This window comes from Mytilus californianus, unplaced genomic scaffold (genome assembly GCF_021869535.1).
Source record: "Mytilus californianus isolate M0D057914Y unplaced genomic scaffold, xbMytCali1.0.p SCAF_2, whole genome shotgun sequence".
NCBI classification, from domain to species: Eukaryota; Metazoa; Mollusca; class Bivalvia; order Mytilida; family Mytilidae; genus Mytilus; species Mytilus californianus.
In genome coordinates, this window is record NW_026262668.1 from 81,752,759 (window position 1) to 81,780,609 (window position 27,851).

At 31.5% G+C, this 27,851-nt stretch overlaps 2 protein-coding genes across 7 annotated transcripts in view; one reads left to right on the forward strand and one right to left on the reverse strand.

The window, feature by feature from the left end:
- LOC127728276 (axonemal dynein light chain domain-containing protein 1-like) overlaps positions 1–2,930 on the forward strand; it is a 39,463-nt gene extending 36,533 nt beyond the window's left edge. For all 5 annotated transcript variants that reach the window (XM_052235571.1, XM_052235574.1, XM_052235572.1 and 2 more), the window contains 2 exons: positions 1,387–1,496; positions 2,020–2,930. In XM_052235571.1, the coding sequence (XP_052091531.1) occupies positions 1,387–1,496; positions 2,020–2,311 (402 nt within the window). In that variant the 3' untranslated portion in view covers positions 2,312–2,930. The remainder of the gene's footprint in view (positions 1–1,386; positions 1,497–2,019) is intronic.
- A 2,856-nt stretch (positions 2,931–5,786) lies between these two features.
- The window catches only part of LOC127728281 (serine/threonine-protein phosphatase 1 regulatory subunit 10-like), a 30,255-nt gene continuing 8,190 nt past the window's right edge, over positions 5,787–27,851 (reverse strand). For both annotated transcript variants that reach the window (XM_052235590.1, XM_052235591.1), the window contains 17 exons: positions 20,874–20,971; positions 20,436–20,522; positions 19,986–20,170; positions 18,837–18,920; positions 17,983–18,549; positions 17,479–17,684; positions 16,810–16,951; positions 15,987–16,169; positions 15,213–15,274; positions 14,741–14,794; positions 13,325–13,452; positions 12,956–13,031; positions 12,487–12,693; positions 11,654–11,726; positions 10,161–10,343; positions 9,086–9,307; positions 5,787–8,041 (listed from right to left, as the gene is read on the reverse strand). In XM_052235590.1, coding sequence (XP_052091550.1) covers positions 7,938–8,041; positions 9,086–9,307; positions 10,161–10,343; positions 11,654–11,726; positions 12,487–12,693; positions 12,956–13,031; positions 13,325–13,452; positions 14,741–14,794; positions 15,213–15,274; positions 15,987–16,169; positions 16,810–16,951; positions 17,479–17,684; positions 17,983–18,549; positions 18,837–18,920; positions 19,986–20,170; positions 20,436–20,522; positions 20,874–20,971 — 2,661 coding nt within the window. In that variant the 3' untranslated portion in view covers positions 5,787–7,937. The remainder of the gene's footprint in view (positions 8,042–9,085; positions 9,308–10,160; positions 10,344–11,653; positions 11,727–12,486; positions 12,694–12,955; positions 13,032–13,324; positions 13,453–14,740; positions 14,795–15,212; positions 15,275–15,986; positions 16,170–16,809; positions 16,952–17,478; positions 17,685–17,982; positions 18,550–18,836; positions 18,921–19,985; positions 20,171–20,435; positions 20,523–20,873; positions 20,972–27,851) is intronic.

The window sequence follows — 27,851 nt, forward strand, 5'->3', positions numbered from 1 at the left end:
GTGATTAGATCAGTTTCAGATGAACTGCTAATGTTAAGTCAGTGATATTTGGTATGCAAACTTATTGGCATTTGTAAGTATCGTTTCCATGGAGATTATATAGCCCCACCCCTGATCATGGTTCATTGACTTTGAAACTTTTACATAGTTTACAAGTTAATGTTTGTGTTTAGGTTTAAAGGGAATGACTTATAATAAGTCAATGGTATTTTGGTATGCAGTTGTATTAGCATTGGCACATCTCATTCCATGGAGATTGTTTAACCATGTACCTTCCGTCATGGTTCATCAACTTAAAATATTTTTTTTGCATAACTTACATGTTAAAGTATTGCTATTTTAATTTCAACATTTGCATTATCAAAATTACAAAAAGGCGAGACATATCTCTGTGATAACAGTTTATTATAGTTCGTTCTTATGTTGTACTGTTACACCACTGTCCCAGGTTAGGGGGAGGGTTGGGATCCCGCTAACATGTTTAACCCGCCACATTCTGTATGTATGTGCCTTTCCCAAGTCAGGAGCCTGTAATTCAGTGGTTGTCGTTTGTTTATATGTTAAATATTTGTTTTTTATTCATTTTTTGTACATAAATTACGCCGTTAGTTTTCTCGTTTGAATTGTTTTACATTGTCATTTTGGGGCCTTTTATAGCTGACTGTGCAGTATGGGCTTTGCTCATTGTTGAAGGCCGTACGGTGACCTATAGTTGTTAATTTCTGTGTCATTTGGTCTCTTGTGGAGAGTTGTCTCATTGGCAATCATACCACATCTTCGTTTTTATATAATACATGTAGAAATTGAAAAAAAAAAATTTCAACACAGACAAATGAAATAAGACGTAACATAAACCATTGGAATTATTTGTGAAAAATCTTAGAATAATAACAAATGAGTAGTTCATCAATATTACACATAGAATTCTACACACTAACACAGTGAAGATTGAACAACATGTCAATATCAATACATTTCTGAACTCAATGAAAACTGATGCTGTGAACAAAGTTAGGTTTTGTGATTAGGTCAGTTTAGAACTAATGTAGATCTGATATTTTAGCAATTTCACCAGAAAGTAGTGTTTGAATTTTAATTTGTTGAATTGTTTCACTTTATGTCAATACCCTGTTTAGGAACTTACTGATATACATCGATAGATTAGTTGTAAGTTGGTGTAACTTATGTAAAATATATATTGATTTCACATATGAAATTTGAGATCTTTAAGCTTTCCAATTCTTAAAAGGATGAAAGAAATACAAATAAATATTGTGAGTACAAATAATGTAAGGTTGTGATGGAACACACTTTATAATTGCCATTGTTTAATAGATACCTGCTCTATTTGTTAATTGTTAGAACTATTGATAATTGTCTTTACAGCCACCTACTCAGTCAACAGCTGCAGTGTTACATAGAATGCCTGGTGTCCCTGATCCACAGAAATCTTTTGAGGCCTTATCTGCTGTGGACTCACTACAGACCCAATTGATGTAAATTATTAGATCATTAGATTATTGTTAAAGTACTTGTTTACAATTTATCTAAGAAACGTCAGGATAATATCCACATTTATATATTCACATTACAATCATGAAATGTCATGAAGGTTGAAATAAGAGAGGAAACTGTAATAAAATTATGACTTAATCTGAAAAAAAAACACCTTTTTTTTAGGTCCCACAAAATCATGTTGAAGCATGAAATAGTTGAGTTATCGTTGGTTGATTTTATTTTCTATTTGTTCTGTTAAAACATAGCAGTGTGTCCATGTGACATATGATGGGAATTGATTGAAGCAATATTTGAATGGAATCCATATACTTGGTTTTATTTTGCTGTTTTTACAGTCTTAAATGAAGAGCTATTCTTAAACTTCAATTAATTGTACTAATCTTCACAGTTTGACAAGAAGTGTAAAATTAAGACAAAAATGAGAAAAAGCATGACATAGAAATGTAAAAATTATCTAAAGGTAGAGATAAATGCATTATATTTAATTATATTTTTTTACAGAGCCACAGAACAAAGGGCTCAAGAATCTGAAGAAAGATCAGCCAACTTAGAAGTTGAATTAGCAGCTAGTCAGGAGAAGTTGCGTGAGTTAGAAAAACGTCTGGCTAAACTAGAACAGGGTGAAGCTGTACCAACAGAGGAGAGTACTGCCAGTGCTCCACAGAAAGTAGAATCTGTTTCTCCACCTAAAACACCTAGTAAGGAGAAATCGGATGCTAAAGAGGACAAAAAGAGGCCTGAGTCAACAGCATCTAAATCTAGTTCTAAGTCAAGTAAATCTAGAAAGAAGTAATTTATGGATGAAACTGTATGTCACCTGAAGTTACAGAGTTTTATTTGGCACAGAATATAATTTTATGCATGTTATACCTTATAAACTGTAATGAAGTTTTCAAGTTAATCCTTGACATTCTCAAACGGAGGTATTGGTTAGGTATGAGAAAATAGTATATGTAGGTATCTGAAGGTGTATAACTTCACAAATGTACTACCTGGCATCTGTAGCATTTTATAAAAGATAAAACAGATATTTTAAAATATATTAACAAATTATGATAGTTGGATAAATTGTCTGTTTTATTACATACTATTTTTACGATTTCATTGTGATGTTTATTAAACCTTATTCCGTCCAAGTACTTTGTTTTTATCAGAAATGAAAGATTACATATACTTAAAACGTAAAAAATTGTCTTGCATTTGAAAATTTTCTTGTTTGTTTTTTTTTTTTTATAATCTTAAATTTTACTGCTGATTGTTGTTATATGAGAAAAAAAAGCTGAAAGAGTTTGTTAAATTTTAATACATTTGTACAATTATTTTTATTTAAAATTATGAAATGACTGTGATACTAGTTTTACTTATTTTATGATGATTGATTTATGTATTTAATAAATATCTTTTTGACAAAATTTTGTTTGACTGCTTTTTTAACAGGATGAGTAGAATGATTGCCATTTTATACTGTTGGTATTTATTTTTACCTGCATCGCCAAGGGCGAAAGCAGGTCTAGCTCCCTGTCAGTCCGTCTTGACTTCTATGAAAGGGAACGATTTAATATTTGGTCTGCAGCTTTAAAATGTTGAGTTGTAGCGAGTGAGCAATTTTGACATCTGCTTTGTGGCCACTTCCAGTTTGGCAATAAGCTTAAAATTTTACAACACTCATTGTACAAGGAAAATTTTTTGTCAAAGTTTTCTTGGCTTCAGAGAAAGGGAATGGTAAGCTATGCTCCAGTATACATGTTACCTCAATCAATAGCATGCAACGACACAGGTCCAGACCAGATATTGGTCTTGTTTATTATGTTCATTGCTAATATTTTGAGGAGTATCTTGCTATCTTTTTGTTGGTCTGTACATCTGAAACATGTGGTTTATAAAATAATAATTTGAATACATTATAGAAGGACCTCACAACTTTGCACATTAACCAAATGCCATGAAACCAAGTCAAGGTCCATTATTAACTGTTGAAACAATCATAATTCCAGAGTTATGCCTTTGCACCATCACAAATTAGTAAAATTTATGTTTTCCGTAGGTAACTTAATTTTGCATACAAGAAGGGCCTTACAACTTTCAAACATTACTGTTATACATAAAGGTAAATTCAGGCAAAGCTCTATTTTCTCATTGTCTGCAATTATTGTTTTGGGTTATATTCTTTCAAGATGAAACAAGGAATGAGCTGTCAAATTGACAGCAAACTGGGTTTCTGTACCGGTATTTCAAAAGGCGCCTTTTTGACCAGCTACATTCTATGTCTATTCGAATCTATTAATTAAGAACAATAACTCCTGAATGGCAAAAAAAAAATGTTGTCAATATTGAGCACCATTTTGTCATAAAAACCAGCATATAAAAATTTTAAGAACATTGGTTGAACAGTTCATAAGATATTGCATGGAAACAACTTAAAGTGCCATTTTTCAATCTACCAAGAACTATTACTTCTGTAGGGCAAAAGTGAAAATCCTCAATATCGAACTTGGCCTCCATTTTTTCATCAGTAACAACATTTTAAAATTTAAAAAGCATTGGTCAAGTGGTTCATCAGTAAATGCATGGAATCAATATAAAGTGCCATTTACCAATAGATCAAGGACAACTCCTGATCAGTCAAAGTGAAAATCATCAAATATTGACCTGTACCTCCATTTTGTCATCAGTAACAACATATTATAATTTGAAAACCATTGGTGAAAGATTCACAAGTTATTTAAGGAAAGTCTTAAAGTGCCATTTTCCAATATATCAAGGACCATAACTTCTGAACTACAAGTGAAAATGGTCAATATCCAACTTGACCTCCATTTTGTCATAACATCAACATAAATTCGAAAAGCATTGGTTGAACGGTTCATAAGTTATTGCATGGAAAATGTTGGCAGCCACCCATCCATCAACTGTTATTTTCAATGTCAGAAACAATTACATATAGTTTCAGGTACCATGTTGCCATTATCTATAAGCATTAGGTCAACTATATTTGGTGTATGGAATGATTGTATGGTGTATGTTTCGGACTGGCAGTTTTCATTTCACAGATACAATAAGCAATAGGTCCATTGTATTTTGTGTATGGAATGATTGTAAGATGAACATGTCTGTCTGGCAGGTTTCATATGGCCTTGACCTCATTTTCATGGTTCATTGGTCAATGTAAAGATTTTGTGGTTTGATCTGTTTCTCAGGTACTTTAAGCAATAGGACCACTTTAATTTGTTTAAGGAATGATTGCAATGTGTACATGTTTTTTCTAGCACGGTTCATCTGACAGTGACATCATTTTCATGGATCATTGATAATGTTAAGTCTATGTGATACTTGTAAAAAAACTTCATATAACACTTTCAACATAACTTTGACATGTAAAGCTGGCAAGACATTTTTGTGTGTGCACTCTTGTGTAGTTCGGGTCTATTTCTCAGATACTATAAGCAATATGGCCACTATATTAGGTGTATGGAATGATTGTAATTTGTACATGTCTGTCTGGTATGGTTCATCTGACCTTGTCCTTATTTTCATTGTTTATTGGTCAATGTTAAGTTTTCATGATCATGAAGATTAGGTCTGTTTCTCAGATACTATAAACAATAGGTCAACTATATCTATTGTATGGAATGATTCCATGGTGTACATGTCCGACTAGCAGTTTTGATCTGACATGGGCCTTATTTTCATGGTTCATTGGTCAACTTTTTTGTTTCAGTCTGTTTGTTAGATACTATAAGCAATAGATCAGCTGTATTTGGTGTCTGGTATGATTGTAAGGTGTTCATTTCTGTCTGGCAGGTTTCATCTGACCTTGACCTCATTTTCATGGTTCAAAGGTCAATGTTTTGTTATGTCTGGGCTATTTATAGCTTGCTACAAGGTTTGGGTTTTCCTCATTGTTGAAGGCTGTACAGTGACCTATAATTGCTAATATCTACATCCTTAGGTCTCTGATGGATATTTGTCTCATTGTAATTTTTTGTTAATCCTAAATGTTGTAAACAATTAAAGCAATAAAGAGAATCATCAAATAAACCATAATAACAAGATGGAAGAGAATTACTTCAACTTAAAAGTAAAATCTTCATTTGAATTCTCCTGGTAAAGGAATGTCTATAAAAGGGTGCAAATTTGTATGTCTAAGAAACTTTACTATGATTCTTTGAATTTGTTCTGCAGTTTGGAGCATTTTTTTTAAATGGTTTTGATGATAACTTCTAGAGGGTATATAGGAGTAAGGTATTTTGCAACATTAAAAGTAAATCTAAATAATTATATTTTTTAATTTTCTTAAAAAAGTTACTGTGTATACATGTAGATCATTCTCTAAAATAAGTAAGAGAATGTATATAACAATACTATGTATAAACTACAAGATTCCATTACATGGAATTATCACAAGTCTGATCAATGTAAGTACATGCTTAAAGCCATTCATTTGTACAGTCAGTGGGTAATATCACTCAAACAGGCAGACACATTTGAATACTAAAATATAGGGATTTATAATATTCACATAGAAAGTCAGATATACTACTCAGACACGTTCATAATCTCTAAAACACATACACAAATCAGACACAACGTCAATTACACATGGGTTTGTCAAATAATTTCTGAAATTCTGTTCACTTATGAAAGCAGAAAAATTGGCACTTAAAGTAACTTTGTCACAACTACGTAATTTACTCATGCATTTTTACTGTGATTTAGATTTCAATGTCCTCCAAACATACAAAAGAATTTAGCACTAATCGATGTGTTACAAGTTAGTAGACATTCACACTCTAATCAACAACAGGGACTGTAAGCCATGCAAATATTCTAATTGACCCAAATTGGGATAATAACACATCCATTTGAGCAAAAAATGATGTCATATCTTTCTGAAAACACTCATAAATTGAAGAAAAAAAAAACATTTACTCAGCATACTATACTTTTAAATTTACATGGATTTCTGTCACTTTACAAATGTTGGAAAATTGTAGGCTTTTCCAGCTAGAATAGTTCAAGCATACATTTTTATAAAATATACCTGTTAGTTGAAATACAGAGAGGCAGAAAAGAGGTGAAAACTACAAGTAATCATAAAACATGCTGAAATGTATAAATAGCACTGTCAATATCAGTTTCATGTACAATAAAATATATAAATGTTTATTATTTATACACAATTTCTTTCTTAAAATAACAGGTATGAATACATAACAAAAATACAAAATATGGCTCTTTGCCAAAATTGCAGATCTGAAGTATCTTTTGGAGCCTTCCTTGGCAACCATACGTATAGCTTATACTTGTGCACCAAATGTACATTTGTTAATTAAAAGCAAATGTATGCTCTCTGCTGGCAATTGGATTGTACTTGTTACTGGTTGAAAAGTATCTTCTGGGTAAGTATAATTTTTTAGAGTAAAATGCCAAAAATATGAACTTTCCATACATTTATCAGTACTTCATTTATTTCAAATGTGTTTTTCTTCAAAAGTAATTTAATATTATTGATATTAGCCAACTATGAAATACAATTCAGTTTACATCAGTTAATCATATTTTCTGCAGTTTCCTCCATTAAATAAAATTATAATTTTTCTGTCATTAAAGGTATTGTGAAATTTTGCAAAGAATGAAATCAAATCTTGTTACACCCTTTTTCAGACTTTTTATCTAGAGCAAGACAAGGATATGACAAATGTAAAGATGAAAAAAAAAATATCTTCACAACCTAATAACAACAATGACTTCAAGTTAATTGAAGAATTCTTATCAAGTTCTATATAGTAATCTTTATACTTTGAATATGCATGGCAGTTTTGATATTACACAAAAAAAATAACATTGCAAGCATGTATCCATTAAACATCTGTACTTTACTGTAGGTTAAAATGGAAGAATTATAGTTTTACATACATCATTCAAATATCTGCAACATTATTCAAAAACAGTCATCATTCACTTTCTAGCATAACAATTATCAACACTCCACATTCAATGAACTATGTCAGGTTTTTAGGTCTATTTTTTACACTCCTTATGGCTGACTAGATCTGAATATCTGAACACGTCAGTATTAGTAAAACTCACAACTTGTACATGAACACAATCATTAATGGAAGCACTAAATTTTCTCCCTCATAATCAACTTTAAGCAATTAGATTGACTTCATATGAAGGTGGAATAATTGTTTTTTATTGTAGATTGTCTCGTAGTAGATAACATCTGTACACAGTACAACATATTTTTACTCCAGTTATGGAGATCCATGCTCGTCTCTTTGATTAGACCTAGGGACCCAGTCTCACAATGTTCCACTGGAAGATTACCCTACATCACATCTCAGGTTTTATTGTATCCTGTAGAATAACAGGTTTGATTTAATACTAATTTTGAGCCAGACTGCATTCAATAAGTGCTAAACTGGTGGCCCATTAACTCCTGGATGTAAGAAAGAACATGTATTTCCACGACGACAACCTCCTGCTGCAAAATGTCTGCATATATCTCTGTTTGTTGGTCCTGAAAAAAAAAACATTGAATACAAAATTACAGATTTTCCTGAAGTATCTTTGTTAAACTTCAAGATAAAAAGATATAGTGATCACAGAACACAAATATTGATAATGCCATCACTTTCCTACATCCTTGCTGTACAATTTTCCCTACAATACTGCATTTTTCTTATCACAATACATAACATGTACATATAAATTTCTCAGTCATAGGGAAAACATGAAACATTCAGGGACAGTGCTGGGCTTTGCCTTTTGCCAAATGAGATTTTAAATTTCATCTGGCAACAAAATACAGCTTCTGGCAATATTTCTGGTGTCACTATAAAAGAGTGATACTCTGCACAAATTTTATGAATCTGGTGACATAAAAATGGTGCTTGAGATTTTTTGGGGCAAGCCCAGTCCCTGAATATTTGCTATCATTAATGTCAATTTTTTTCTTATACATATTCCATGAAGAAAGAGAATGGCACATTGGCAAAAGACTGCATCATCTTTTTCTTTACAGCATCATAATATATAAATAGATATCTGATGGTTTAAAGAAATCATATTAAACTGTACACTTTCTAAATGTAACCGTGGATAGCAATTAAAATATGCAATATATCTAAAATGTCCGAAAATATAAACTTCATTTGTATTTAGAAATAGGAAGAAAATCGATGCTCACCAATTTTTTCCTGTTTAATAGCTAGTACAAATAACTTATATATTCTTTTATATTGTACAAATACTGTTTCTCAAGTAATGAAATATTTACAAACATGTAATTTGCTTTGGTCCAGACTGTAAGAAAAGTGGACCTCTAAAATGTACTGTGAGGTAAACTTTAATTTAAATATTACCAGTCACTCACCATGGAATCATGATAACAGAAAATGATATTTGTACACTATAAAATAACTCATTAGTTTATTTGTACACCTATATTTGTATGTAGTAAGTGGTAGATTTGAAGGACTTTCCTCCACACCAGAAAGTGTAGGGCTTTATATACAGTAAAATGGTATAAATTTCAACAAGTGAGAATTATGTAATAACTTACCTCTCATTCTACCACCTCTTTGATTCCCACCTCCTCTCATTTGAGGTGGAGGTCCCTGCATAGGGCCTCCTTGCATTGGTCCCATTGGTGGTCCTTGATTGGGTGGTCCTGGCATAGGCATTCTGCCTCCACCTCCCCTCATTGGCATACCTCCTCTTCCTCGACCTGCCATAGGACCACCCATCATATTCTCATTCCATTCTTCACCTTGGACAACAGGTCCTGAAAATAAGCAGAAATTGCTGATTCAACACTCTGTACTTCCATCTAACTGGACAAAGATACAAATCTCCTTTTTTCGTAATTGTATTGCTATATGTTCAAGAAGCTGGATACGACCGCAGAGGTCCAACCCTGAACAGTTGGGGCAAAAATGGACACAATATTCAAGCTTGATACAGGTCTGAATTTGGATTGTAATTAAATATTTGACACATTATAGGTTTCTGACACAGAATAAATGTAGTCAAAGAACTTGAAATTGGTTATATGATTTGAATTTATATTCAATTGAAGATTTCTTGCTGTTGTGCAATAGCAATAAAAAAAAATTTTTACCCCCTCCCCGCTCCAAAAAAAAAAATATTTGAAGAAATTTTCTTTTTGTAAAATGTGGTACAATTTAAGAGACATCCATACACTTAAACACAAGTAATTGTCTGAAAACTAGAAAAATGCTTGTTTTAGACACTTTTTGGCCCCTAATTCCTGAACGGTTTGGGCAATTAACCCCAAAATGAATCCCAACCTTCTACTTGTGGTATTGGATTTCAGAGCAATTAAAATACTTATACACAAGTTATTGTCCTGAAACTAGAAAAATGCTTGTTTTGGGTCGCTTTTTGACCCCTAATTCCTAAAAGGTTGGGACCCTCACCCCCAAATACAATCCCAACCTTCTTTTTGCGGTACTGAACCTTTAGATTAAATTTCATAGAGATCCATACACTTAAACTAAAGTTACTGTCCGGAAACCAAATCTCTTAGGACGACGTGATAGCAATATACGACCGCAATTTTTTTTTTTGCAGTCGTATAATAAAAATTTACTACTTAAATAATCTTTGTAACCTACCTGGTGGTGGAAATCTTGGAGGTCCTTGCATATTTGGAGGTGGACCTTGCATTCCTGGAGGTGGTGCACCCTGCATTCCTGGTCCAGGAATAAAACCGGGTGGTGCCTGGCCTAGTAGACCCAGTCTTGGACGAGGACCCATTCCTGGTCCCATTTGCATATTCATCATATCTGGTATAAGACCTACAACAAAGCCCATTTGGATGTACAGGAAACAAAACAAATGTAGTAAATCTTCTTAATTGATAATATTTTTTATTCATCTATGAATGAGTGATTAATCTATATTTAAACAAACAAATTTAAACCATGATTATTACTTTTTGTTTAGCCTGCAACATCTCGTTGCGGAAGTGACACATATCAACCCTACACTCTGTTGACGGCGGTGGTGGCATAGTCAACAATATGGTTCAGTGTATGGTTAAAGTTTTATTAATCATCAATAATTTTGTCAATCCTTCATTTTTTTGTAATCAAGACAGTATCCAGAGCAAAATTTTGAAAATATTTTTTTTCTTTTACTATATTTTACTGAAAAAGTAACTTAGGTTTTCTTTGCAGTTAACATTAAGATACAGTCTGGGGTTTAACATTTTTTAGACATCAATAACTTTGTCAAACCTTTATAGATTTTTATGAAACTTTGACTGAAGTTAAGTCTGAAGCAAAATTTGGAAAATATTTTTCTCATTGTCCGTATTTTTTCAGATAAATGGACTTAACTTTTTGGCAGTCAACAACACACCTTCATACTAGCAACAGAAATAGCAAGTGAGACAGAGGGTTCCATGAACCCTTTACAATTTTTTCAAAACATTCTCCTGTTTATAAATTATAATTTCATCGAATAGTAAGGTGAAATAATATACACTTATTTCCCTTGTGTTAGGGAGAAAACATTTGTTCATCAATGAAAATTCATACATAGCTTTTCGAGGGTGAACTAATCTTCATATCTCCCTAAGGCAAGGGAAATGAATGTTTTATTCCACTGCCTAGTTTTTTTTATTTCCTGAACATAAAATACTAATGTACATACGATTTTTCATAATCACTTACTTTTATAACTCTACATGGCATATAAAAGAACTGATCAAAAGTAAATTATTTTTTCTATGACATGGTTTTTTCAGTTTATTCAGTTTAGCTTCAACTTCTGAAGATAATAATTTTGAACATGATATTTTAACTATAATATCCCTATTTAAAAATGTTGTTCAAAATGTTATGTACATTAACTGTGAATAAAATCGCACAAGGTAGTCCCAATATTCAAAGGGGAATATGAAGTTTCGCCCATCAAACATTGATTTGCTAGGAATATTTACATATAGTGGAATAATACAAATTAATTGTATATCAAACAGCACAAAATTTATGTCTTTTAAAATTGGATTAAAATCATGTTAATTTCTTTACTGTGAACTTTAACCTGGTAACATGTTCTTAAGGTATTTGTGTGAAAACAGCAGACATTATCAATGTCCTACCTTGATTTTGTAATGGCAGTAGTAATTCCCGTACTTTATCATACATTTCCTGTGACTGGTTGCCCATGCTTCCCTGAAAATACAATGCTTTCATCATATTTTCTGAATAATAATGACTAAAAATAAGGCTGTACATAATATATTATGGATGAATAAATAAACAAGAAACAAAGGAATGACCACTCATTACAGCTGTTGATCAAGGTGAAAGCTTATTTTCAAATGTTACGTGTTAGAAAAAAGTCATATTTATTAGCAAGTGTCTACCTGTTCCTTCATGATATTCTTTATTGTTCCTTATTTGTCAAGTAAGCAAAATTGATACAAAATATATTACAGGGTATAGCATGCTCACATAAAGCTTGATACTACATTTCAGGAAATTTGATTCTTAAGATTCTGAGAAAAATTCATTGAAAATTCTGAGAAAAATTCATTGAAAATTTCATACATAGCCATTATGTGTATTAAAGAATATACGAGTATTCTGCAGACAGGATATTGATGAGCGATAAACATGAAAACGCATCACACTGTAAAACATACTCGAATGATTCCTGCTACAAAATTTCAGTAAGCTCAATTTTGTAGTTCCTGAGAAGTAAGGGACAAAATATTCATGGGACAGACAGATTGACAGTGGTAAATAAGTTTACCCTTCCTTCAGAGCAGGGGTATAATTATTATAGCATAAATGAATGGAAAATATTAATTGTTAAGAACTTGTGAGCAGGGCCATTACACTGAATGGAAAAACAATTGCCTTTAACACCTATTTGCACCTCAATATTTGTCGAGTTTCAATTAACCAGAATATTAGCAAGGTCACTTACCATTACAGAAGCTAAAACATTCTGGACATTTGCCATCAAGTCAGGCTGGTGTCCTTGCTGAAGTGATGTTATCATATTGATTAACTCTGGAGGTAAAGTGGCTGGATTGGTTGTTTGTTGTTGGCTTGGTGGTGGCAGTGATTTGGTCATGTCATGTGAATGGTATTGCTCATGATTGTATACATTGTTGTCCTCTCCTGATGATTCCTACAGTTTAATATCAAACTTTTGTTAGTACAAGATACCTAAAACCCTATTTCTACACATGGATGTATTCTCATATACATAATAAGTTCAAGAGTCTTGAATAATGATGTTTAGCTGCACCACAGAAATCCATAGACTTTAATCTTCACTTTGAAATTAACCATTTAATGTTTTCATCAATTTTGTAAAACGTGCTAGCATCAAATTAAACTCATGCAGGACTTAATGAATTTTACAATGAAATAATAAAAAGATCACGTACATCTTCTAAAGGTATGAACTTAGGATCTGATGGTTCAAATGGTTCAAGATCAGGTTCTGCTGGACTATCTGGTAACCTGTAAAAAACAAATATTTCACAAATACAACTTTCTGATGTTAAACTTATGATTATATTCCATTAAGTACATCATCAGGTAGTGTTCTACAACTGTGTAAAGTTTCAAGAATTTCTGTTTAGTCGTTTAGTTGTGTTTTATACATGGCACATGGACAGACATCTTTTGTTTTCTAAGGGGAAATAACTCAGATAATTTAGTTTTTAAAAGAATTTTACTGTCTGTCAATTTAGCTATTTCAAAATTATTTTTCTTGCAAGAAAACAATCAGTAATTTTTATTCATTTACTTACATATCCTTATTAAAGAAAAGAGCCTGTAGTACAACCAGTTCCCTCTCACGTTGAATGTCTTTCTCCACACTGTTTGCCCCATTCTCAATACCAGCAGGTAACCCTTCTATAACAGGTGGTCGTCTCCACTAAAAATGTACAAAGCTTGAGTTGATTACATTCAGAAAATATTCCCTGCAACTGGATCAACAAAAAATATCAAATACATCACATTTACAATATTTTTACCAAATAAGAAGTTGATTAAATCATGTGGAAACTTTAAAAATCAAAGATATTTTTGACAATAGACGAAAATGTACCAAATTCAGGTTTTTTTTATGTAATATGTGATCATCCATATGGAAAATGACCTTTGCTCTATCAAAATCGGTCTTAGAAAGTCAAAGACAGATTAACCTTGGCTGATGGACATTTATACCTTATAATGATTCTATATACCAGATATATAATAATTGAAATAAAATGCTCCGCTGGGGCGCAGCTTGATACGACCGCAGAGGTCGAACCCTGAACAGTTGGGGCAAGTATGGACACAACATTCAAGCTTGATACAGCACTGAATTTGGATTGTAATTAAATATTTGACACAGCATAGGTTTCTGACACAGAATGAAAGTGGTCTAAGAACTTAAAAATTTTCAATTTACCTATTCATACATGTGATGGACTGTGAAACTCAGATCAGGAGATTTGGAAATTTTGGTCAGGAGATTAGGACTCAGATCAGGAGGTTTTTAATCGACATTAATTTTGTTGTAAATGTAACCGTGTGCTGTAAAAATGGTCTTTTAACGCCAACGTCATACCAATATACGACCACAAAATTTTTTTTGCGGTCGTATAAAAAATCATGAGATAAAATAACTGTAGCTGAACCATGAAAATGAAATCAAGGACAACGGATAAATGCCAGATGCAAAATTAAAAACATAATACACCTGTATACAAGATGTAAAGTATCCAGGTGCCCTACCAGGTTGTCTTTCGGTTTTTTGTGTTGTTGTGTTGGAGTTTCCTTTAACTCATCAACTTGGGAGTCTTAAATTTATTTTGAATCTACATAATTCATGTTTCAATGGATAAGCTTATATAGGATTTACTGTAATTTTAAACTGTTTGTGAAACAATAAAGGGCATCATATTTAATATAAGATTAACTTGTAAAACTTTTTTCTTGTATTGCTACTAAATTTCATTTTTTAATGTTTAATACATTACAAAATTGCATACATTCAAAATTTTATTAAATAATAAAGATATTTCCCAGCCTGGAATGACTGAAAAAAAAATCAGGCTTTTTCCAATTTTCAAGGTAGGGTAGGAACTCTGTATTTAATATTTACATATATTCTCCAGGTTGAGTTTAAAGTTTGAACAACCAATTAAGTACATTTTTTCAAATAAAATACTTACAGGTATTTGTTCAGCCATTTTATCATGGGTCAATCTCTTGGCCGACTCCATTGCCTATAAACACAACAGAAAAATTTCTATTCAATTATGCTTAAGATGAAATCTACTAGTCCACAAACCACAATTTAAGCACATAAATTTATACAATGAAAAAAATGGAGCTTTCACATCCAGTACAATATGGTTGTAAATATAAGGTATGTTGGAAAATTTTCTTTTTCTTTCTATGATAATTCTAGCACTAAAACTTCACCAAGGGAAAATTACTTCATAGTATATTGTTATGAGAATAATGTATACATGCTAAAATAAAACTTAACTGAAAGTACCAAGCTTGAATTAATGTCAAAAGCATGAAAAAAGCCAAAGCAAAAATATTCTGATACACAGAAGTACAAGAACATGTGTGTAGTATACTAAATGGTAATAATATCATATAATAGAAACAACTGGACTGTTGTTAAGTACATACCTTTCTGTCCATCATCATTTCCTGCTTCTTCATTTGATCAAAGTCCACTCGGTTCACATTCACTGCAATATCAGAAAAAAATGTATTAATGACAATATATTGATAAAATTGTTTTCTGTATTTTCGTATCTATATTGTTTTCTGTATTTTCGTATCTATATTTAATTTTATTTTATTATCAGTTCATTTCAAAATAAATTAATTATTAACTCCAAACAGTTGGCCCAATCAATATTCTGCTTGACAATTTCTTTAATATTTTTTAATCTATGTTTTGTGTGAATGATGGCTGAAAGAACAGTTTTACAAACTGGGTTTCAAAGGTTGTGACTCAATACAAAACCCAATTAATAAAAGCCAATAAGGCACACTTTTTCAAAATTTTTCATTTTAACTATAAAAAGCAAAAAACAAAATCAGTGCTGCTTTATAATTTTGAAATTTTTAATTTTTTTAATTTTTCGCTCTCTCAACTTTTAACTGATTTATTAGTTCCTATAATATAGAGCAAATGAGTGATATTTCCTGTACAAGAAATATTTTTGAAGACAAATTTTTTTGTTAATCTTTAGCTCTATATCATTTCCAAAATGAATATACACATTGTATCTGCATAACAGCATTTTTTCTACTGAGTATTTTTTATAAAACCAAATAGATGTCATTATGATGTAATGATAGTTAATAAAATAAAGTTACTTGCTTTTGAAATGTAAATATATTGAGGAACATAATATAGTTAACTTCATTGCATTTCTGTATAAATCAACATACCTCTTTCTGTTTCATCTAGCGCAAAATAATGATAAGTCCTTAGTTTGGCTTCCTCAATCCAAGTGACATTCTTTCGTTTTTTATTCTTTTTATTTGCTGACCCATTTGTAAGAAGACCTTTTGGTTCGTTGGGATCTTCGGATATATTGTCTTCAGTTTTCTCTTCACTATTGTTTGATTCTCCTAATGTATATAAACAAATTGTATCATTTTGTTACAAAGGTCACATAAAAGTCCTAAGTGTCCCTTTGAAAATGTAAATCAAAATTTCCATTAGAAATAAATGAATCATCATCATCAGAATGTATAAATACAAATTAAATAATTATCAAAAATTATTATCTTAACTTGTGCTTATCTGATTTTTCCTATAGTAAACTGTCTGATTACCACTGTTTGATAGAAAATTCCAACAAAATGACACAAGATAATTTTTTTTTTTACACTAAATCATATATATAAGCATATCACATTTATAGTTTAACTTATTTTATATTTATTGTAATAAAAATCATAATTTACAATATATCTCATTTCTTAAATGTACACTACATTCATATCTCCTCAATACTCTTCAACTTCATACTTTATTTGGCCTTGTAACTTTTTTGATTCCAGTGTCACTGATGAGTCTTTTGTAGACTTAACATGTGTCTGGCATTCAAAATTTCAATCCTGGTATCTGTGATGAGTTTTATCATAAGGAATGACCACATAGTATATGTAACATATATTCCAAACCAAATTCTTCTAAAAGAAACAATTTACACCTTACTGTGAAATATGTAAATGTATTGTATGCTATCAACATTACAGGTCTTACCTCCATCTTCAGAAGGTTCTTTCATTTCTACATCTTGAGATATTTCTTTTTTCTCTAATTCTTCTGTGGGGGAAGGACTTTTCTCTTTTTCCAATGATTTCTCTGTTTCATCATTATTTTCTTCTAAAGTATCTTTGTAAAACTGAATTAACAAATAGTTTATAAGTGTGTCTTCAGATATAAGAAACTTTATTAACAATATATAAGTCTTTCGTTTATTAGAAAAAGTTAGTGCCATAAATTCATAGGGTTGGTAGATTTAGATATAATATTTTCTTCCTTAACATTTCTTTTATTTTTTAAATATGAAAATTTGTATCTTTTTTCTTAGTTCTGCATTAAAAAACCAGACAAAATATCTCTACAAAGTGTACATCAATTGGTCAACCCTCTGGCAATTCATGAGTAATCTTATATTCCATTTATTTTAGTCTGTTAATTTGTGTATTTGGGTTCAACAATTTAAACACTCTTTTTATTGATGCATTTATAGAAGTTATACTGTACAGTGTCCATCATCCCACACTATAGCAGAGGGAGTGGCCTCTAGTAAGTGCTTGGATTACTATAAAATCATCAGTAATATAAGATGAAACTATTTTCATAAGGAAAGACTTCAGAAGTCCTTTAAAGAGTTGATAATTGTATGTATATAGATAATGGTCTTACTGAAGGAACTGAAGGCAGAGATCTAGCTGTAACAGTTGCTGGAGATGGTGGTGTTGTTGGTGTAGGTGTAGACTTGACAGGTGTGGTGGTAGAGTTTCCATTGACAGAAGGCAGTTTTTTCTTCCTTCTCATAGGTCCTGGTTGTCTTTCTGTAGAGCCTCTGGTTATCATGTCCATGAATATACTACTTTCATGGATTTCATGACCTGTAGACAAAATGTTTTTTTTTTTTTAATATTGAGTTCATTAAAACTTGCCCACATTTTGGTTAATGGCAAAAACAAAAAAAGATTAAATATGGTTAGGAAAAATTATAATTTTCTTCATTATCATTTACTTATGAACCGATACATGATAAGCAGTTTATTGCTCTTGTCCAGTTTTTTTTTTTATTGCACAATTTGGCGATATGACTAAGAATGGTAAAACTGATCTCAGCCTATGATTTTTGTCTAGGTGAAACTTAAAATATCAATTAGATTTGTGTATATATGTTCTACCTACCTTTGCCTTTTCCAGGTGGAATGGTCTTTAAATTGTTTTGTAAATCGGTTGGTGATGTATTGGTTGGTGAAGATATAGATGTACTGGTGGGAGCAGTTGCAGCTAGCGATGTAGAAATTTGAAGTCGTGACTTTTTCTCAGGTGGTTCTTCATCTTTTGGTTTTTGGTCAGAACCTGGTCGTTTTGAACTAGGTTCAGAATTGTTTATTTTTTTCTTTGGTAAGACAAGTTCCTCTTCAAGGCCAGTTGATCTAAAACGACCAGGAAGACGTTTCACTGTTGATGCCCTCTTTTTATTATCATTGGAGTCTTTTTTTTCGTTATCACTTCGTTCTAACTTGATGTGAATTTTTAGTCCATTTCCTGGAGTTTCTATTACTCTTCCTTTCACTACATCTGAGTCTTCATTTTCAATTTTCACTTTATCTGATTTTTCAGATTTACTTTTAGAAGCATCAGATTTATTTTTAGAATCATCAGTTCTACTTTTACTGTCCGATTTACTTTTCTCTTTGTCCTTCTTTTCTTCCTTTGAATCTTTACTACTTTTCTTTTTCTTTGATTTATCTAAGAGTATACAAAATATGATTATAATTGTAATAAAAATGTTATGCAAATACCAGTCACGAGTAAGTGAATTCTATTAACTCAAAAAGCTTATAATAAAAATATGAAAGTTAAAGCACTACTTTTATAATTCAAATACTTGAACTCATTCCATTTATCAAATAAAAAAACCTGCAGACTGTTATGTTTACTTTTCATCCATACCAACCAAATCTACATATAAAATGATAAAAATAAGCAGGAAATTTCACACGATATTAATTTAGACAAGAGCTGGGTTGACTTACCACTATCTGTACCTTCTGCTAATTTTCTTTCTCTCACTTTTTTCATCCATTTATCCACTATTTCTGTTGACAAAACTTTAATACCTACCGGTACAAAAATTAAAAAAATTAAACAAATAATTTTCATGTCATATTTAATTATTCCTTTAGCATGTACACACAATTATTATTATTAGCATCAAACATTAAGCAATTTTTTATGTTTCTTGCATTATTTCTATGTGTAAAAATATAGGAAGATTTTTATTATTTAACCTAGGAAGGGGGCGGGGAGTCTAATAATTTCTGTAACTTCTGAAATAGCTGTTGTTTGAAGGAATATTCTATATCATGATTATATATTTCATAATTTGGTACATCAAAGAAAAAAGATGTATTAGATACACAGTCAACTTAAATTTACAGTTTAACTGTACTCATACGTACATATTATTAGATTTTCTGCATAGTGATACTGTAAAATATCAGCTTAGTGCCACAATAGGAAGATTTTTGTTAAGTGAGAACAGCTTATTAGTTCAAAAAGGCTTTATAAAAAGGTCTATATAAATAGTATTGAAAAAAATTCAAGATTTTTACCACAAACTGTATTTAGTTCTTAACAGAATACAGACTTACATTATAAAAAGAAGTATTTCACTTGATATTAACAGAATTCTCTTTTTACTTCACTTTTCAGGTGCAAGCTTTACTTATTTTTTGTAAGAACAAATAAACTTTTATTCTGCATGCGCCTTTCCCAAGTCAGGAGTCTGTAATTCAGTGGTTGTCGTTTGTTGCTGTATATCATATTTGTTTTTTGTTCATTGTTTTGTACATAAATCAGGCCATTAGTTTTCTCGTTTGAATTGTTTTACATTCGTCATTTTAAATCCTTTAAGAGCTTACTATGCAGTATGGGTTTTGCTCATTGTTGAAGGCAGAACAGTGACCTATAGTTGTTAACTTCTATGTCATTTGGTCTCTGGTGGAGAGTTGTCTCATTGGCAGTCATACCACATTTACCTATTTCTATATTTCACCTCATATTCTCGCTAATGTCAACCTAAATACTGCAATCACAAATAACCTAACAATATTCTCGCTAATATCAACCTAAATACTGCAATCACAAAGAACCTAACAAAGTGTAAATAACTTTTTCTTTACCTTCATGTTCAGACTTTCCAAGTTGTTTGATTGTTTTTGCAGCACTATTTTTTTTCAGTAAATCTACAGTAACAGGAAGGTCTTTATAAACTTTCAATATTTCTGTTAACAATTGTGGATTGTCAATTTCTTTAAAATCTGACAGCCAAAGATTCAATATATCCCATCCCCCATCTTCAATGAATCTGTAAATGATACAAAATAAACTTGTCTTAAAACAATTTTTATAAGTTTAATTCTGTAAAAAATATACGTTTTCACACAGTAATCCTTATTAACAATCAACTGACATAATTATTTAATAGCACTATTTGCTGGGAAACAAACAATGAACAAATAAATGTACTTCTATATTATACCGTTTTTTTTTTTTTTTGAAAGAGAAGAAAAATTATCTATGCTCTTCAAGGAATCCCTTTTCTATACAATAAATAGTGATCCAAGACTTACTTCTCCAAAGCTTCCTGGGATTCTGTGGCTTTCAAAATGTTAATATAAATACACCTACTGACCAACTTTGATGCCTCTTTCATCAACCTGTAAACAAAAATTATTCATGATATTCTTGTTTTTAAAGGTGAAGACATAATTTTCTTTTGCATTTTTAACCAAATTGTTTTTTTAACATTTTTTTTCCAGATAACACTCAGCTATCTCTGTTGTTTGTATCGCTGAAAATAATTGGGTCCAACTTATTGGAAAGACTGCCTTTTGAATCCCCCTCTCGACTAAGTAAGCACACGTACACCCAAAGAGGGTTTGAACAACAAGTATTGCAATGTGTTTATATGGAAGTATAAGCATTGCTTTCCACTCTTATTCTACATATCTGAATAATCTGAGTAAAGACATCATAGATAGAATGATTTATAAAACCAATTAACTTACCCACAAATTCGTGTGGATTCAGCAGGACCTTTAATTCCACCTTCTGAGGTCAGAAGAGTTGCTAATGCTCTTAATAATTGTAGTGGGTCTATAGGAGGCTGAAAAGAAACAATTACGTTACAATTCTGTTGATTAAACATATTTTAAACTCTCTTAACATCAATCTGTTCAAGGAAATTAATCTAGTTTGAATCATTTCAATGAGTGATACCTGTGTATATAAAAACTCAAATGGAAAAATATCTAATCATTTATACCACAATAATTTAATTTTGTATGTAACATGTCTTCTGATTGGCTGACAGTTCATAGACATAATTTTGTTATGTGACCATGACGTCATCAACTGTTTTTCATGATTTACTCCGGCTTAAAATGGAATTTAGAATTAAATTATAAGGAATGACTGTTATATTTTTCTGTCTATTCGAAATAACATGAAAAATGTGGTGCACACTTTAAAATAACCCGCTACACGAGTTATTCAGTGTGCACCACATTTTTATGTTATTTCTTCTTAGACAGCAAAAATATTACAGTCATTCCTTAAATATAATTTGGTTGGAAACACTACAAAATAACACTGATACAAGAAGTTACTATATCCCCCATTTAACATAGCTTTTTAACTGTAAAACAAGTCTTTTGGTTTTCTTGGAACATGAGTGAAATTGATAACCACACAGACTTATCAAGTAGTTCCTGTTAAGAGACATGTTTAGAATTTTTTGAGTTTTTGTTTTCACTAGAGGCAGTATTGGACCAACAGCTGTGGCTACTTTGGGTTATTTCCTGTTGTAGAAAGCACATATTTACCCTGCATTTCCAATTTTGTGCCATCTTATTTGCCAATTCAAGTCAGTAGTTTTCCTGTTGGTTGCTCAACTTTTTTTATTAATGAAATATGGTCTAGATAGACCAAGGTGGAGGCGGCTTGTGTCTACAGCTTCAAATTTCAAAATTTGTAATTAGGGTTCTCCTCCCCCAAATGAAACAGCGTTGGTTTTGTCTATTGTACTGTTGATACTTTTGGTTATTCCTATTAATTTTTTTAATGTATTATTTACAATACCAAAAGGCACATCTCAAAACGGATATGGCGCTCTGCAAATGTTTTCTAAAATATTCTGCCTTAATAAAGTTTATGAACCTTATCCAAATCTAAAGTCAAAGCAAAGATATTTGTGATAATTAAGTTGGAGAATTGTCTTTTTCGTTGGGAACTTAGTTTAGTTTGTAGCCCATATGATATACAATTTTAAATGACAGATATATGGAAAGCAACTTTCTCCATATTCTTCAGATATATACAGGCCTCAAAGAATCAATTCCCCCAGTTATTGTTTTCAATAACTACCTGCATGTTTGCCCAAGACCTGCATCTAGAATAGCAAAGGTACAACTAGGCAGTTGCTTGTCCTGCAACTCATTAATTATTCTCAATTGTATATGCTGTAACTATACTAAAAGGTAAGCTGGGTTTTTTTTTTGGGGGGGGGGGGGGGTTAAACAATTTCCTTCTGAGTTGCCCTTCTTGCTAAGTTTCAATGCCTGTGTTTGTCTGAACTCCTTATAAGAAATACTGGACACTTCTATAATTATAGACCACAATCATTGCAAATAAGTTCTTTTCAGCAAATGTTGGGAAATATCATTATAAAAATACCAGCTAGAAACATTAAATACTATTTAATATAAATAACAAGAGATTTTCCTAAATTAAGAGTTGTTTTTTTTGGCCAGATATAAATGCTCAAGATAAATTGAACCAACTGGCCATTAGAAAATTCCTTCTCGTGTAAAATATTCTGAAGAAAAAATATAAATTCAACATTCTCATATAGTATTACTTCCAAATTATATGTTCTCTCACTTAACCTATCAAATGATTGTCCCCTTTTCTAATATATGAAGGCTATAAAAATGCTCACCAGTATTTTAGATAGGCATGAACCAACTTGAAGGAATTTGTTAGCTATTTTTTAGTCTTATTTGGAATAAATTGCTTTGCTGAGCGCAGCTGGATACGACCGCAGAGGTCCAACCCTGAACAGTTGGGGCAAAAATGGACGCAATGTTCGCGCTTGATACAGGTCTGAATTTGGATTGTAATTAAATATTTGACACATAAAAGGTTTCTGACACAGATAACTGTAAAGAACTTAGAATTGGTTATATGATTTGAATTTATATTCAATTTTTTGCTTTTGTGCAATACACTTTGCTGTTGTGAATTGACCCCCCTCCCCTCTCCTCACAAAAAAAAAAAAAAAAAATGTACCCCCCCCCCCCCTTTTTTTTTTGCTTTTGTGCAATACACTATGCTGTTGCGTATTAACACCCCCCCCCCCCCCCCCCCCCCCCCTTCCACTTTTTTTTGCAAAAAAAATAATATTTGAAGAATTTTTCTTTTTAATTTCTGAAATCTGAAATGAGAAAAAATTGACCCCCCCCCCCCTTTTTCCCCAAAAATTCTTTCCCTCAAGATATGGTCATAATCTCAAATCAAATTTTTAATGGAGAGTGCAACCATTATTACTCATTTAAATTTACCATAGTGAGAACTTAATCTATTTTTATAATAGAATTTAAAATATGGTGTCAAATCTTTCATATGGATTTTTTTGTGAAAAAATAAGATGCAACATTTGCAGATATTTTTACTGGTCTTCCTTTATAAATATGCATTTATTTCAACATAATTTAAAAGCAGTGTAAGGGAGGTAATCAAAAAGTATTTGAATTACCTCCCTTACACTGCTTTAAATTATTTTTTTGTACTAAAGAATTTGTCATTAACCAGGACACATTTGTTTTTCCCCCCTAATTCTAATGGTTTGAGCTATAAACCCCCCCAAAGCAAATCCTAACCATCCCTTTGTGGTATGGAAACTTGTGCGTATAATTTCAGAGAGATCCATACACTGTTCCACAAGTTATTGTCTGGAAACTAGAAAAATGCTTATTTTTGGCTCCTTTTTCCTTAACTGTTGGTACCATAACCCCCCAAAATCAATCCCAACCCTCCTTTTGTGGTATTGAACCTTATGGTAAAATTTCATAGATCCATTCACTTAAACTAAAGTTATTGTGCGAAAACCAATGTGTCTTCGGACAACGACGCCAACGTCATACCAATATACGATAGCAAAAAATTTTTGCGGTCGTATAAAAACTGTTCTGCATACCCAAAATAAAATTATAGCAAAAGTAAACAAAAACAATTCCCCAAAATATTCCATCATTGATACGATCTTTTGGCCTTAATTGCAATAATAGCTCATTTAATCTATGCATCCTACATTTCCTTTTCATCTAGTGTCTGCTTGGATAAATCATACTTTTTAGATAATTTTGTTCTTTTTCACTTATTCAAATATACTTGGAATTAAAATGAATATACCCTACAATATTTTGCTAGCAATTGCAGTTTATCCAAAAAAATACAAATAAAAAAACTCCATGGAAGCAACCTTAAATTGAAAAGATATATGTATTCATCATTTCTGTGGATGCAGGTAAGCCCACCATTCTTTTTTCTCACTTAAGAATTTTTTTTATTAGATTAGATAGAATTGAAATAACCTAGACCTTTAGCTATAAATCCTACATTTAAATTTAATATCCTGGTCAGATTTACAGCCAGTCTCTTAGACTCCATTTGCCTTGTTGAAATTATGTCTATAAACCAAAAATGTAGACCTTTTAGCTCTCCTTCGACAAAATATTTGGGCACTATACATATATTTTTTAGATTAGATGTTACATGTAATTATTTTGCTATCTTTATCCCAGATAGCTTATAGAGATATGTCTGCTTTTTTTCAATTATTTTTTTCAAATGAGACTTCCATTTTCACTTTTCAATATCAGCTAAACATTTTGAAATTTTGTAAAATGAAAAAGTTTCTTCAGTGAATGCAAGTCTCATTTTTTATATCTGCAATGTACATAGTTACCACACCAAGTATTTAAAGGGGGTTATATCCTCTGCGTCTCATTTTGACATCTTTTTTTCGTATTTAATAAACTGTCATTACTTTACCTTTGGAACACGACACTACATATGCCTTTGCAGTTCATCCTTTGTTAAAATGACATTACCCAAACCAAACTTTTTTCATAATTTTATCAAACATGTTGATAATGTTCATGGCATAAGAACTTGCTTCTTACCTACCTCTTTTTCATGCATCTGCACATCATACTGCCATCATTCTTACTTTTATTTTTTTTTAAATTAATTGTCTGGATAAATCATTTTTAAAAAATAGAGAATAATGGGCCTTCAGGATGAAGAATGAATTTACTAGAGCTAAGGGGAGATAATCCAAATAAAATCATTTTTCAACATATTTTTAAAGAGTAATGGCCTTCAGGATGAGAAATGAATTTGCTACAGCCAAGGGGAGATAATCCAAAGTATTATATTTTCTTACTCAGTTTAAAAATTAAACCTCTTTATGGACCAACTGGTATGGAATGAGCACTTTCAATATAGTAATTTATTTTGTGTTTTAAAATTTTTTCAGTTTTCAAACATTTGAATAGAACAATTCTGCAGTAAAAAAGTAAACAATAAACTGCTTCGCTGACACAGCTGGATATGCCCGAGAGGTCCAACCCTGAACAGTTGGGGCAAAAATGGACACAATATTCAAGCTTGATACATATAAGCGGATCCAAGGGGGGGGGGGGGGGGGGCCTTAGCCCCCCTTTCGTGGGAAAAATTTTGGTTGATTATATAGGGAATCACTGAAGCATGACTGGAGCGGGCCCCCCTTATGAAAAGTTCTGGATCCTCCACTGATACAGGTCTAGATTTGAATTGTATTAAATATTTGACATATTATAGGTTTCTGAATAAATGTAGTAGAAGAACTTGAAATTTGTTAAATGAATTGAATTTATATTCAATTAAAGATTTCTTGCTGTTGTGCAATACACTGTTGCGCAATACTTAGTAAATTTGTTGTCAGACTATAAACAATTTAAGTTCAATTAATTCTCAATGTCATATTATAAATTTATGAAAATGTAAAGGGAGCTTACATCAGTAGATATAAACAATTCACCAAAGTTTCATGAAATTGCTGACAGCATTTTTGAGTTATTGTCCGAAAACTGGAAAATGCCCCCTTTTTTAATGAATAAAACCCCACAACTCAGTAAAATGTAAAATTTATAAAATTCTAAACAGAGCTTACATCAATAGATATAAACAATTCACCAAAGTTTCATAAGAACTGCTGAAAGCATTTTTGATTGTTTGTCCGAAAACTGGAAAATCCCCTTTTTTTTTATGAATAAAACCCTGTAACTCGGAAACATAAAATCTAAAATATATAAAAATCGAAAGGGAGCTCATGTCAATAGATATAAACAATTCACCATAATTTCTTGCAAGTTGGTGAAAGCATTCTTGAGTTATTGTCCGAAAACTGGAAAATCCCCCTTTTTTTAATGAATAAAACCCCATAACTCGAAAACGTATAATCTAAAATATATAAAAAACGAAAGGGAGCTCACATCAATAGATATAAACAATTCACCAAAGTTTTATGCAAATTGGTTAAAGCGTTTTTGAGTTTATGTCCAACATGTTGACAACGGACGGACAGAGGTATACCATAATACGTCCCGTAATCGGGCGTATAAAAAAAGTAAGCCAGGTGAAAAGGGCCAATCAGCTATTAATGGAACCATTTCACATACTGTTTGTGTTGCTAATCATTTTTGCAATAAACAATTTTAACTTAGCTCCTTAGTGTTTGAGATAACAAACAAAACTTGACAAAAAAAGTCAAAATTGACATTTCGGGGCAAATTCCAAAACAGGTAAGATTTTCTGAAATTTTCAGAACAGATAAATCTTGTCATAGTGATGATTGTTGCATTTCATATTTTTAACTTAGCTCTACAAAAATCCAAGATAACTGCCAAAATGGGTCAAAACAGATAATTCAGGAGCAATAACTCAAAAAAAAAAAGTTGTTGGTTGTTTCTCCAATTTCCAGGGTAGATAACTCTATTAGTGTCTTGGTAGATGGAATGTGCCATGCTGGTAATTTTTGCAATTTACACTTACAGCCAAGAACTAGTTTGACACCCTAGCTTTATTTTAGCCAGTGGACATTTTGGTTGATCATCCTAAATGAAAATCAAAAACTTCATATAGATTCAATCCAATGAGTAGTTTGTGAAATCTTTGAGAAAAGTTTAGGGAAAAAGGACAACAGATGCAAAGTGATGGCAATGCCATGTAGGTGAGCCAAAAAAACTAAAGGAACAAGATAGCCTTTACCACTCACCTTGTTTCTATGCCAATTCCAATTATTTTTTCAGCATTCTTGCTTGGTCCATTACAGGATTATTCAGAATTATTTTTTTGCGTTTCCTTTTTTTTTAAATCTCAAAACTGACTCATCAAAATTGAGATTTAATGTTTATTTTGCCCTCATATTCATCCATCCAAAACAATCTATTGGAATTTTTTTAACCAATCATGCCCCCCCCCCCCCAAATTCATTTTTTAAAATTAAGTCTTAAGAGTATTTTTATCAATCTTCACATATTTTTTAAGGGCCCAGTTTTCCAGTGAAAATTCTTGTTTATGGATATATGCAATGGATTGATCGATTGATAGTTGCTGGCTTAATGGCCACTGAATTTGTATTTTTATTGTCTATATCAGCTTATTTTTTGCCATTAAATTATAGATGTTTTTAAATGTCTTGCCAATTAAAAACTAACTGGCTATAGCTACACACATGACACATTTGAACCAATTTGACAATAATTTATCAAATTTTACAAACTAAAAAACTTATCTGTAGTAAAAATAAAAGTGAAAAGAGATAAGAATTGGGATTTTTTTTTTTAATCTAAAATTGGAATATTTGTCCTTCTCAAGACTGGCCTTTAATCAAAGACTTCAAAACTGAAAGGTCCCCACCTTTAGTAAAGTCACATACAGTC